Source organism: Carassius auratus, chromosome 20 (assembly GCF_003368295.1).
Source record: "Carassius auratus strain Wakin chromosome 20, ASM336829v1, whole genome shotgun sequence".
NCBI lineage: Eukaryota > Metazoa > Chordata > Actinopteri > Cypriniformes > Cyprinidae > Carassius > Carassius auratus.
In genome coordinates, this window is record NC_039262.1 from 6526411 (window position 1) to 6539790 (window position 13380).

Sequence of the window (13380 nt, forward strand, 5' to 3'; positions counted from 1 at the left end):
TTACCACTTTAATAGCTTGAAGCAATGTTCTCATAGCTCAAACTGACAAAACATGGTGTCAGCAAGGTCAATGGTTCAATTCCCACATACTGGTATAATGATTACATTGAATGCACTGTAAGTCATAAAATTGTTTACCAAATACATAAATGTAAATTGTAGCAGCATGCTGAATTTAATGTAGAAATGAGTTGATGTCAGGTCCAATGTGTACAGTATATATACTATCATTCAAAGTTCGGGGTGAGTATATTTTTTAAAGAAATTGATTCGTTTTTGTTCAGCAAAGAGTTATTTAATTAATCAAAAAATTTACATTGTTACAAAAAAATATATTTTATATGAAATATATGTATTTTTTATGTTTGTCAAAGAATCATGGAAAAATGCAGCTAAGAATTCAATTTTGCCATTACTGGAATAAATTACATTTTAAATATATTAAAATAGAAAGTAGTAATTTGAAATGTTAATAATATCACTGTTTTTACAGTCATGGTAAGCATAAGAAACTGTCAAAAACTTCTTTCAGAAGTAATCTTACCAACAATGAGTGTTGTGATTTTTTTTAAATAGATAACTACTCATGCATACTATTCTGAAGTACTGAATGTTTGCTTTCTGCTTGAAGCCGTAGGAAATCTCTTTGTTGTCAGTGAGTAGTCAGGCCTTTAAAGTTTTTCTTTTAAGGCCTTTCCACTTCCAAATCTCGATCTTCCAATCATTAATGAGAGGATTTTTCTATCATATTTATAGATCTAATCACTCATGTGTAAAAATGACTCGTTAAAACTGTCATTCCGAGCACAGCTACCTCACAATGCTGTTTACATTACTGTTTATATAAAAGAGAGGCCCAGGGGCCACATTAATGATGATCTGGCCCCCCAACTCAAACAAGAGCCTGCAGTTGCAGTCTGTTTATATAACCCCTCAAGCTTTTTTTTCTCCCCATTGGACATGCATGTTAACGGGAATTTGGGAATTCTGTCAATAAGCCCAGGTGTCCACAAAAGCCTAGGAGGAGAAAACTGAATTTGAGTGCCATTAAGATGTGTTTTAAAGCCATTGTCAACACATCTTTCACCGAACAACATAATGTAGCATAATTAGCCATATTTGCATTTTGTAACCTCTTCGCTGGCAGAGCAGATTGTATTTTGTGCTGGCATATGGGCTTCCTTCAACACCATGGCACTATGGTTTATTAAATTTTATGATTTCATGGGTGGCTGTAGTTTTTCACAATGCTTTGCAAAAGCAATGGAACCACTGAGTTGGGTCAATCAATTGTTTTGCTTTTTCCGTGTGCTTGTGCATGACTATGGGCAAGCAGTTTTTCTGAGAATACAGTGAAATGCATTCCTCATCCGACAAGAGCTTTTGATAATGAAGGTATTATGGATCGAGCATAATGCTATCATGCTCTCCGGCTCATGTTTACACTGTTTTTCATGGATGATGGAAAAACTTAAGAGGACTTACGATATAGCACGAGTCTTATTGAAGTGATGCATTTATGGTACTATTGTGTCCTTTTCAGAAGACTGAAAACCTCAGTTCCCATGCATTGTAATTGTATAGAATAGTGCAACCGGTATAATTAATACAAGTTTCAGAACTTTTTTGTTGCGTTTCAGAAAGTCTGTATGTTTGTAACAACATGAGGGTGAGTAAATAGCAGAATTTTAATTTGTGAACTATTCCTTTAAGAAACCAGATGGTAATGCATTTGTCTTTTCATCCTTCTGGTTCACAATAGAAATATGGAGGACAGTGAAAATAAACAAGAGCTAGAGCAGGGGGAAATCACAGGCCATGATTCATAAACAAACCGAAACCAGAGAATTATTTGGGAAGGCAGAACATTATTGTGGTTAAAAAAAAAAAATACAGTAGATGCCACTTGGAAAGGGAGCCATTTTTATTCCGACACAAAACTGATCTCATCTGCACTGTAGTGCTGCGACGATTCTTAATCTCGAGACTTTAATATTAATAATCAGAGTCTGAAATGCAGTGGTGTTGCTTGGTGTTGTCAGCATAATACCTTTCATTATGATCGATGACATAAGCTTTTGGGACAGGCACGCTTACCAGATGTATGCTAGCAGAAGCTCAAAGGAAACACCCAGACAACAGAAGACACGTCCCTCGGGGGCGGAGGGAGTCACAACCTGGTCATCACTGAGCATAACTGAACAGGATGCACAGATTAATAGACTCTTGAGCTTTGTTCATGGGTGATAGATTTATAGCATGAACTATTTCTCAGTTACAAACAGAAGTATTTCCTGGACTGCCATTAAACATACAGTCACATGGCAAATTATGTTTTCATTTGACTGAGATTGACACTGCCATCTTAACTGAATGTGATAAGATACAATGACAGAGTTTGAATGAGTCTGACAAATCCTTCTCAGAATGAAACACTTTATCAGAATGGTTACTGAATTAACTTCTGATTAACTGAACCACAGGACTTTTATTTTCATTCATGTGTCATAGCAAGAACTGTTTTGTTCAAGGTTTTTAGTACTTAAATGATTATTATTACTCCTCATATAATTAAGTTTAAGTTTGACTCTCAAGGCCTCCAGTATTTATGCCTTACTTGTTCTTGGAGCTTTTTTGTGAACAGAAACCGGGAGTATGGAAATAATAAATAAATTAACTATGATTTATTTTGTGTTTCCAGAATATTCAGGATTCTAATTCTGCGTAAATACTTTTTCGGTAAAATCAATAGAATTTTGAATAATTCTTAATTTGTAAAAATAAATGTAATGATAATTTTTTATTATTTTTATTAAATTATACAAATAAATATTTTTAAGTTATCCTGTGGCCCCCCTCTGAGCCCTTGGTCACGGTCTTCTAGTTTAGATCCATTGGTTTAAGATACGATATGTTTTTTTTTTTTTTTTTTTTATGTATTATTTTTGTATTTTTATTGTTTAAATTAATTTTAATAACTGTTCATTTAATCAATGTTATAATGAGTGGCGGTTTCTCCATTAGGGGGCAACTGGGCAATGCACCACCAAAGGAAAGGGAGGGATTTTTTTTTCTTTTACATTCAACCACAGTGTGTTATGCTAGCTTTCACTATCCTAGACTGTTTGTACTGCCTCTAAATAGTCCAATCAGCGTTGAGTCGCGTGTGTGTAGTACCGCCCCTATTTGTGCGATTTCTGCCAAACTGACAATCGCTCCGAGTGCTCTCATAGACTTCCATTCAAAGATCTTTTTTTCGAACTGCAGGCGCGGCAATGCAATCTCAATGAGTTCCGGAAGGGCCCGCACTAACGTGCTTTTTTCATCGCGCGAAGCCTTAACTTGTGCAACTACTGGTGGGAATAGTGACATCCAATAATATTTAAAAACCATTTTGAATTTTAACAACAAGAAAAATGAAAAACTACTTTAATATCTTTATCAAAAAAAAAAATGGAGGAGAGATGGGGACAGCTATGTCTTTGCCAACTCAAATTCAGGGGGGGGGGGACCACATCCTGGCGTCAGTCTTTGTTTTCTGCTGAATTGCGTTAACATGCATATAGAAACATAAAGAGAGCTAGCTTGATTTGTTAGAGTCTGTTTATTTTTAATTAATACTATAGTAGTTCAGTTCCCTTTACATCTATAACTAGCCGTTAATTTATCAATTGAATGGGTGACCTACACTCATTAATCGAGCAAACATTTGACCCCCCTCAGAGAATTGGCATGAGCCGCCACTGGTTATAATTAAAATAAATCTCAATTAATAGCTAATTTTATGTTTTTCTCAGCAAAATTATTCGATCCAGTGGGTGGGCTGTAGGGTTGAACTGGTCTCCCATGCTGCAAAAACAGCACTGAATAGGAAACACTTAAATACAGAATCTTGGTGTGACTCTAAGTCATTTGATATTCATGCTGCTATTGAACCCTCTGAAGCCTCTATTGATGTTCACTTGAGTAGATGTTTGAAAGTGCAACCGCTGAAAACGTGAATGTCATTGTGACCCCCATAGCTTTAACAATCTTCACCCTGACTCTTTACTATCCCGCATTACATCACAAGCAAAATCAAGTAATTCAATGGTGTGATTTTTGTTTGGTTTCCTTCCCAGAAAAGACCTTGAGCGTCTGAGGTGGTTAAACAGAGCTTCTTGTGAATGCAGCTGGAGACACGGGTGCTATTAGCATTAGCTTTATGAGGCTGGCTGCTTGTAGGTCCTTTGGGGATGAAGCTGTGACCCAGTCCTGGTCTGCTTTTGAAAGTGCCATAGCTTGTGGTATTGACATCAGTGTCATGTCCAATCAGTGGCTGAGATTGGAGCACCCAGAGCTGCGAGGCTGGACTTGCCAGCTTTAATTTCCAAGTTGTCTCTGGTTTTTGCGAAAGGGTTGGGGGTTTGACTCCGGAGAGCGGCATGTCTCGGTCCTAATTAATTGCCTGTGTGACGGGTATTCCTCTGGCTGCATGTAGAATGTGCTATCACATGTGGCCCGCGGCCCGTCATCTCACTCTGCCTTCCAGCTGACATCAGAGCACTGTCATAACAGCAACCCCTGAAGCTGGCTTAAAAGGAAATCTGTTTACGCCTTTATGCAAATAAATGCTTACATGTCAATGTATTGTCCTCGTCTTTGCTTTGTAAATCAATATCTTTTCCTCTGTGTTTGGTTTCTAGATCAGCATTCTGGAGAGACAGATATTTGATTTCCTTGGATACCAGTGGGCTCCGATCCTCACAAACTTCATCCATATCATCACAGTGATTCTAGGCCTCTTTGGGACAGTACAGTTCAGGCCACGATATGTGACTGGGGTGAGTTTCCACATATTTTCATATTCAGGTTGTGACATATATTGTCTTTCCCCCCTGCAGTTAATGCTGTCATTTTGTTTTATTATTATACCACTGGTGTCATAAAAGTGTCTCACTTTGAATCTTAGCCAGGCACAGTGCAACATAAAAATAAGCAACACATATACGTTTTTGTCCTAACCTTTTGCTACTATGATAAGAAACAAGACATTTTGACAGTTATTTGGTTTTAGTTTTGTTGCATTGGCTAGCCTTGCCAACTGTGGAATCTCATTAGTCATTATGCATTAGATATGTTCTGATTGGATGTGATTGTTTTACAAATTGACAATGGACTAAATTGTTACAATGGTGCATTTTCTCCTCAATTTGGTTGGCTACATTACAAACAAAGACCAACAATTGTTAATAAAAGTCACATCTCTGCTTAACAAAGCTTAAACCAGCCTAAATTGAATTTCTGATCTCTTCTGTTTAGGGTGGTCTTCCATCCAAATAAGACCAGCAATCCAGTTTAGACTAGTTTAAGATGGATCATCAATGCTCATTAAGTTTATAATAGCTTTCTACATGGCTTTAAGATGATCACCCAGTCTGACCAGGCTGGTTTTTAGCTGGTCTTGCTAGTATTGGTTCCTAGCTAAACTGTTGTTTAGATTGGTGTCCAGTTATCTCCCAGACTGACCAACTGAAAAGTGCCTAAAACCCTTGCAAACCAAACCAGCCTGGGAGACCAACTAAGACCAGTTTTTGCTGGTTTTAATATTACATTTTTCAGCTGGAATATGAGTATGATTTCTTTATTGGTCAGATTGTTTAGGATGGATCAACAAAGCTCAATGGGTTTATTTCAGTAGTTTTTATATATTTATTGTAGGAGATTTACTAAATATCTTCATGGAACATGATTAGGGTTGGGAATCGTTAGAAATTTTCCGGTTCATGGTCCGGTTCCACCTAACGGTTCCGGTTCTTATTTCGGTTCCATTAAAATCATTAAACAATTATTAAGAAATAGTGGTAAGGAAAAATGCACAATACTCAACTACTCAATGCTCAGTACTGTTTATTACTTACTGTCAACTTAAATTAAAGGTTGGTTATGTCAAAATGCAACATATATTACAGTGTAAAGATCTTCATAAGTAGGGTGGGATATTTTTTTGACATTTTCTGGTTCGGCTTCTGGTTTCATTTAAATGAACTATGTTTTTACTATTTCTCCTTCACTGAATGTAGCATTGCTGGAAGGTAGTAAGTAATGTTGAGTAATGCTAGTCCATCAATCAGAATGTGTTTCAAAGTTGTTGTTTTTTACACTATCATTAACGTTTTTTTTTTCAAGCAGGAATAAGCTGCTAAATAGTCCCTTGAGGGCTGAGACACTTGTTAATTTCCCTTAATATAATGAAATATAAACGGTTAAACTTATAAACATGTATACACACTCTCCATAAAGTCCCTTTTTTACAAATAATAATGCAGTCAGGAGATGCTGTGATGCCATGAGTGGTTTCCACATTTTGAAACATTTAAAATGCATTAAAATAAATATTTTCTATCACTTTGTTTACCAGTCTTGAAATGACCTGTACACTAAATAATCTAACCCTCATACTTTCATAACAATAGCAGTCTATTTATTTAGTGTTCCAAGTTGAAGCCAGTATGTATATGAATGACAATATGGGACAAATATAATGTAATTTAGTGGCGGTAGGTGCAGCGCGCTGCTGTTAGATGTACAGTCAGGCCGGTGACACACTGGCTGCGTGGCGCCTGCTTCGCGTGTCTTTACACACCAGAATCGTGCCTGGCGCGCTGCTGCTACTGTGGGTGACATAGAGGTAGACCGCCGACAGACCGGGCTCTTGTCTTCATGACAAAAATATAAATATATAAATATATATACACATTTTCCGCGCGGCTCGAGCGTGGCTGAGACTCGCGTCTCAAGCAGGCAGTCTGCAAGCTCTAACCTGTTAACATGGGAGCCGAATTCAAAACTGACACGCCACGTAGCTGAGACGCTTGCGCCACAATTCCAGTGTATCGCCAGCCTCGGACAAAACGATGTGCAGTTATCAAAGGCGCGAGTGCACATACAGTCGTGGGAAACAATGTGTTCAGCAATTAAAGACGCGACAGTGCAACGAGTCTGTGGAATGTGCGTTATTGGAATCAATGTGCTCAGTGATTAAAGAGGCAGAGAGGTGTGTCTGTCATTCGGTTCGTGACATCCTTTATGGGAAACGCCGAATATTCAGAACAGCGGCGCAAGGCTGCTCACAGCGCTTGGTCACGTGTTGCACAAGAACCGTTTTTAGAACCGAAACTTATAAAATGCTCACGGTTCCGGTTCTTTTCAAAGAACAAAACCGGTTCCGAATAAGAACCGGTTTTCGGTTCCCATCCCTAAACATGATCTTTACTTAATATCTGTAATGGGGCTGACAAGAGAAGAGGTGTGTAGATCCATGTGTAAGCTTTTATAAATTAACAGTCAAAAACACGAGTAAACATGAGCAAAAGTCCAGGCGAGGGGCCAACATAAACCGAAACAGCAAGTCAAAAGGTAAATCCAAGATATGTGGGCAAGAATCAGAAATCAGGAAACACACCAAGACTAGACTAATGCCGCGTTTCCACTGCAGGAACATTACCCAGGAACTAGGGACTTTGGCCTGGTACACGGTGCGTTTCCACCGCAGGAACCAGGAACTAAATAAAGTTCCGGGGTAAAAAAATGCCCCTCAGAAAGTCCCTGCTGGTGAGGTAGTACTTTTCAAAGTTCCTGAACTTTCGGGGGTGGGACTTGGGCGCTAAACATCCTGATTGGTTGAGTTCACGCAGCATTGGTTGGGTTCAACCATCATTTATACGGAGCATTTTCAAAATATTACTGTTATTGTGTCATGAAATTTAATTTTTAAAGTATTTCAGGCGAGAATGTAGTTGTTTAAAACTCAAATCTGTGTTTTTTTTTTTATAAAGACAGTGTTTCGCTCATCTCGGAGACGTGAACTCCACGTGATCAGCGGGAGCTCAGTCCTCATGTATACGCCGAGAGCAGCCTCACCTCGGCTAGATCTTATGTGCCGCTTGCTCTGATGTCTCTTTAGTGGTTAAACATAACATATAATTTGTTTTGGGTAAATCTAACTGGCTATATTTGGTCTGTATTCAATTTATCTATATGTTAAAATTAAAATAAAAAAGGCAAATTTATATATTAATTAGTCTCATTTTAATGACTGTATATACACATTTCCCTGAACTAAGTACATTTCTGGAGCTGTTATTATGTTTAAATGAAAACGAAAGGAGGCAGTGCTATTTGTCCCATTTCGTTTTATTGTACAGAGAGGAATATTGCAGTAGCCATGGTCAGCTGACTGATGTTATCAAGTACGTTGTTGTTTGCAGATTTACCGGATTTGCGTCGTCACAGACATCACACTCCCGAGACGAAAGCACAAAGTCCGCACTACTGAGGATGCACGTCCAAAATCAGCGTACTTTGTATTGAGAAACACGCGCAGACCTACATCACCAGTATATTTGCCTAATCTTCCCGGTACTTTACACCGTGGTGGAAATGCAGAAAGCAACAGGTCTGGGGGAAAAAAGTTCCTGAGAAAAAAAGTTATTTCGGTGGAAACCCGGCATTAGACTAGAACTAGAAACTAAGACAGAGCAATGGCTCTGTAAAGTGCTATCGCTTGGAGAGCAATAAACGCAAACCAATACCCAGAAACCTGAACAAGAACCAAGTGTGTAAATATAGTGAGTTATAGCTCTCAGGTGAGTGTGTGATTAGTGACAGCTGTGTGTGACTGGTTCCAGGGGAGCTTGTGATTAGTGCAGTGGAGCATGGGAAATGTAGTCCAGTCTGATGAGTAACTATTAGTGTAATGTGAGAGTCCATATGGAGAGCGGGTGACCTCTGGTGTTGAGTGAATGAAAAAATCTTAATGATTTTTGGCATAAATGAAAGATCAATAACTTTGACTCATATAATGTATTTTTGATTATTTCTACAAATATACTGTACCTGTGCTACTTATTACTTTTTTGTGCCCAGGGTCACATATATATTATATTAACGGAGAACAGTTTCCATTTACCACATTTAACATGGATGAGATTATACCGCTTGTTGTGACAGCATTTTTCTACAGTCGTGTACAACAGATATTTAACACCCTGGTCAGCATAACAGAGATATCATTGTACTGACAGACTGGGTCATTGCTTCAAATGTGATTCGGGCCATGTCACCCACCTGAGATGAAGCAGATTGCCTTTTTAGTGTTATGTGTCTCCCTTTGGAATAAACAATGCTCAATTTGTCAGTCTATGAGCAGTGGCCAGGCCAGAGAGTGGTAGAGAGAGCCTCCTACAGAGATAAATCTCCCACATTCGAACATTACTCTTGCTTATATCCGTTTTGGGGATGCTGTCAGGCCAGATAAATTTTTATTCTAATTCAACTTGGCACGTTCCAGTGGCTGGCACAGGGCCAAATGAGGTTCCACTACATGCCCACATCTTCTATATCTAATGTCCTGACAACATGTCAGATTTCAAGATGGCAAAATTCCAAGTCTCAACGGTCTGGTGCGCAAGTTCTTGGGGGAAAGGTTAGGCCAGAACAGCCTTCTCTGAAGAAGCATTCATTACCTTCTCCCGCTGGATCAACTCGGAATGCATGCTAGAGATCTCAAGCAGGATTATGAGACTTAGGGTGTACTCACACTAGGCACGGTTGCCATGAACCGGACCGAGTACGATTGTCCCCCCTCCCCACTCCCCCTCTGGCCTGCACTCACATATAGGGTTTCAGCATTCATGCAGGAGCACGCTTACGTCATTATGGTGCGATGGTTTCGGGATAAACAGGAAGAGCGGCACTCTCTCAACACAATGGAGTCCATCGCTCTGTTTTTTTTTTTGTGGATAATTTTGTGTCGTTTGGTCCACGGTGGTCCACAGCCCTCTCACAGCCTGTTGTTAAACAGATGTGTCGCCTTAGTGGCGCGAAAATTTTCAAGTAATCGTGCTGCTAGTATGAGGATGTTTGCAAGCTACCAGCTGAAGTGCAGCAAGGACTTTGCAGTTTTGAGTTTTTATGCATTTTGCACCTCTGCCGTAGACCAAAGCGGCCCTTTCCCTGCCCATGTTGGTTTTGGAGCGTCGCAAAACTGTGACCTCTTCCAAGCGGGCCAGGGCCAGCTAATCGAGCCGCGCCCGGGCACGGTTCGGAGCACTCACACTAGTCAAACGAACCGTGCTTTGGTGGTCAAACGCACTCGGGCACGGTTCAAACTGGCTAGTGTGAGTACACCCTAAATTGAAGTCAGTCACTCTGTATAGACCACCCTTCTGCTCTAACATGCAGAGGTGGCTCATTCTTATACAGCAGTGCTTGGAAGGCAGGAGATACTTCAACCATGCTGTAGTTGGAAGACAAGAGTGATGTGCTGATCTTTGGCCCTAGCCTGAGGCACTTAGCAGTTTTTGCATATAGAACTGCAAATCTGTGAATAAATAACAGCTATGTTGCGACTGGCAATGCCAAAGAGGGTCAACCCTCTCATACAAGTTCAGCCTTAGTAAATGGCTGCAATGATGCTCAACTTTGTTGGAGATCATATCAATTACCACAGCAATCATTTAATGTCCATGCTGGTTTTAGCTGGTGAAGTCGGTGTTCAGCTGGTTTTAGTTGGTTGGTTAGCTGGTCTCCCAGTTAAAGATGTTAAAATCCCTCTAAAACCAGCCTGTAAACCAGCTATGACCAGGCTGGAAGACCAGTTAAACCAAGCCAACCAGCTTGTTTGCTCTTAAGATTGAGCAGTAGCATTGCTACAACTATAGCTAATCTTTATAACTACCTTTCTCAGTATCAAGGTAGTAGTTTCATTCAGTGCACACAGACTGAACTAGTCTAAGTCTTTGGTTCTTTTAATTGTGAAGATTTTGGCTCACATTTAACAAAAACCCACCAATTCAACAAATTAGAATATGGTGACATGCCAGTAATACTCAAATCAACTCAATCAACTCAAAACACCTGCAACATTTTCCTGAGCCTTGAAAATGGTCTCTCAGTTTGTTTCACTAGGCTACACAATCATGGGGGAGACTGCTTATCTGACAGTTGTCCAGAAGACAATCATTGACATCCTTCACAAGGAGGATAAGCCACAAACATTAATTGCCAAAGAAGCTGGTTCTTCACAGAGTGCTGTATTTAAGCATGTTGACAGAAAGTTGAGTGGAAGGAAAAAGTATAGAAGAAAAAGATTCACAACCAACCAAGAGAATCGCAGACTTATGGGGATTGTCAAGCAAAATAGATTCAAAAATATGAGTGAACTTCACAAGGAATGGACCGAGGCTGGGGTCAAGGCATATACAGACATGTCAAGGAATTTGGCTACAGTTGTTGTATTCCTCTTGTTAAGCCTCTCCTGAACCACAGACAATGTCAGAGGCATCATACCTGGGCTAAGGAGAAGAAGACCTGGACTGTTGCCCAGTGAAAATGAGCCCCTACCAAGTATTGAGTACATGTACAGTAAATTAACATACTTTTCAGAAGGCCAATAATTCACAAATTTTTTCTTTCTTTTTTTTTTGATTTTATGAAGTACTCTAATTTGTGGAGATTTGGTGGGTTTTTGTTAAATGTGAGCCAAAATCATTACAATTAAAAGAGCCAAAGACTTAAACTACTTCAGTATGTGTGAATTTAATTTATTTAATAAACAAGTTTCACAATTTGAGTTGAATTACTGAAATAACTTTTCCACAACATTCTAATTTATTGATTTGCACCTGTAGATCTTTTTTTTTAATCTACATTTATTAAAACCATGAAGTACAAAAGCTACTTTCACCATGTAGCTTGCAGCTAGCTGGTCATCTTCCGTAAATTATAGCTTTCAGTTTACCTTAGCTAATTAATTAATTGGTGAAAGTTGGACCAGTAGCTTTGCTAGCTACATTTTGCTTTGCTGGCAGAGAGAAGAAACTTCATGAGTTGCGATTTTAGTCAAATTGGTCATACACCACACGAAAGTTGAATTTGAATGACAGGAAAAGTTGTTTACTAAATTGTCTGTCTATTGAGTATCTGTCTTGCTAAACACCTTCACACTAGAAAGCTTTAAAACCATTTTTCAAAAGGTTTCATTAAGCCAATATTCAAAGTTTGACAAACTTTGATTTAGAAGCTAAAGTTATATTTTTTATAAATTTATTAAAATGCTTGTTTTAATTACATTTTCTTTAATTCTGTTTTCTGTGGTATTTACTGTACCACAGTTCAAATTAAGGAAATGAATACAAATATTTAAAAAGTTCAAATCTGATTGGTTCACTAACCTGAAATCGAGTTGGTAATTTTGTAAAGGAAGGTTGTATTGTTCTTTGCACATACTCATTTTATCAAAGCTAAGTCCATATTGATCTATCTATTAGAGCCACTTTTGGGAAGCTACTCAAAATTCATGTCGCCAACTGCTCGTTTTCAAGCACTAAAGGCCATGTTTTTCCGCTCAAGTCCCATCAGGTAATTCAAATTGATTTTGCATTTCCCCTCGCTCAGTATTTCATTTGCACTCACCTGTCTTACTTTGAATTGGATCAAATAAGTGTTATTTTATCTAACGATCACTGCCTGCCTAACAGACCTTGGAGTTCTCACGTTGCGTACTTCTCACATTTTAATCAGTAAATACATGCCACAAGCTCATGAGCGAATACCCTAATCATTTGAACAAATTAATTTAAAGTAATGTTGGTTTACTGCATTCCCTAATGATCTGAAAAAGGATGAGACCTGTGTTTATTTAACCAAAATTTGCTTTATATTTTAAGAAACCCCCCTGCGCCAGCTGCGATTTTGCAGGGGAATCTGTTTCATTGTTTTATAATCACATTCCGCTATTTCGATAAACGTTACTTCATGAACCAGAGAGCGAGCCACCTTCACAAACTCCCACACAGGGTTCCTGCTTCCGCTGCGAAATGCATCGTCTGCCTGCACCGCGTCTTTGGCAGATTCCAGATTTGTGGAGGCTGTGTGTTTTAAGGAACACACATCGGAGAATTAATTACAGAGAAAATCTCCCACTTACGCTTTTATGGGCCAATTAATCACACATATGCAAATGCGTATTTGGCTAGTTGGTTGTTGGGGGGTCTAAGGTTAAAATGGGTATTTCAAACACCCTCTTCCTGTCTCTTTCACAGTATGCAGTCTGGTTGGTGCTGTGGGTCGCCTGGAATGTCTTCATCATCTGTTTCTATTTGGAAGTGGGTGACCTTTCAAAGGTAACATCTGATTTCATACTACTTTTGCAATGTGTAATCCCTCAGCTTTGCAATAAGTGTTTTCTGTTTATATGTCTAAGCTTTTAAAGAGTGGCTTTTTAATAAATATGTTGCAGATCATCAACTTACATTAGTAGTAATGTCAGGAAAAGCATTTATTGGTTCTTTTGTCAGTGTTTCAGTGTCACAGCTGGGTCTAAAATCTTATTTAGAG

At 38.9% G+C, this 13380-nt stretch overlaps 1 protein-coding gene across 1 annotated transcript in view; it reads left to right on the plus strand.

The window, feature by feature from the left end:
- nkain2 (sodium/potassium transporting ATPase interacting 2) overlaps nt 1-13380 on the plus strand; it is a 97258-nt gene that overhangs the window by 40923 nt on the left and 42955 nt on the right. Inside the window, exons 2-3 of the mRNA XM_026195225.1 lie at nt 4686-4823; nt 13086-13166. Coding sequence (XP_026051010.1) covers nt 4686-4823; nt 13086-13166 — 219 coding nt within the window. The remainder of the gene's footprint in view (nt 1-4685; nt 4824-13085; nt 13167-13380) is intronic.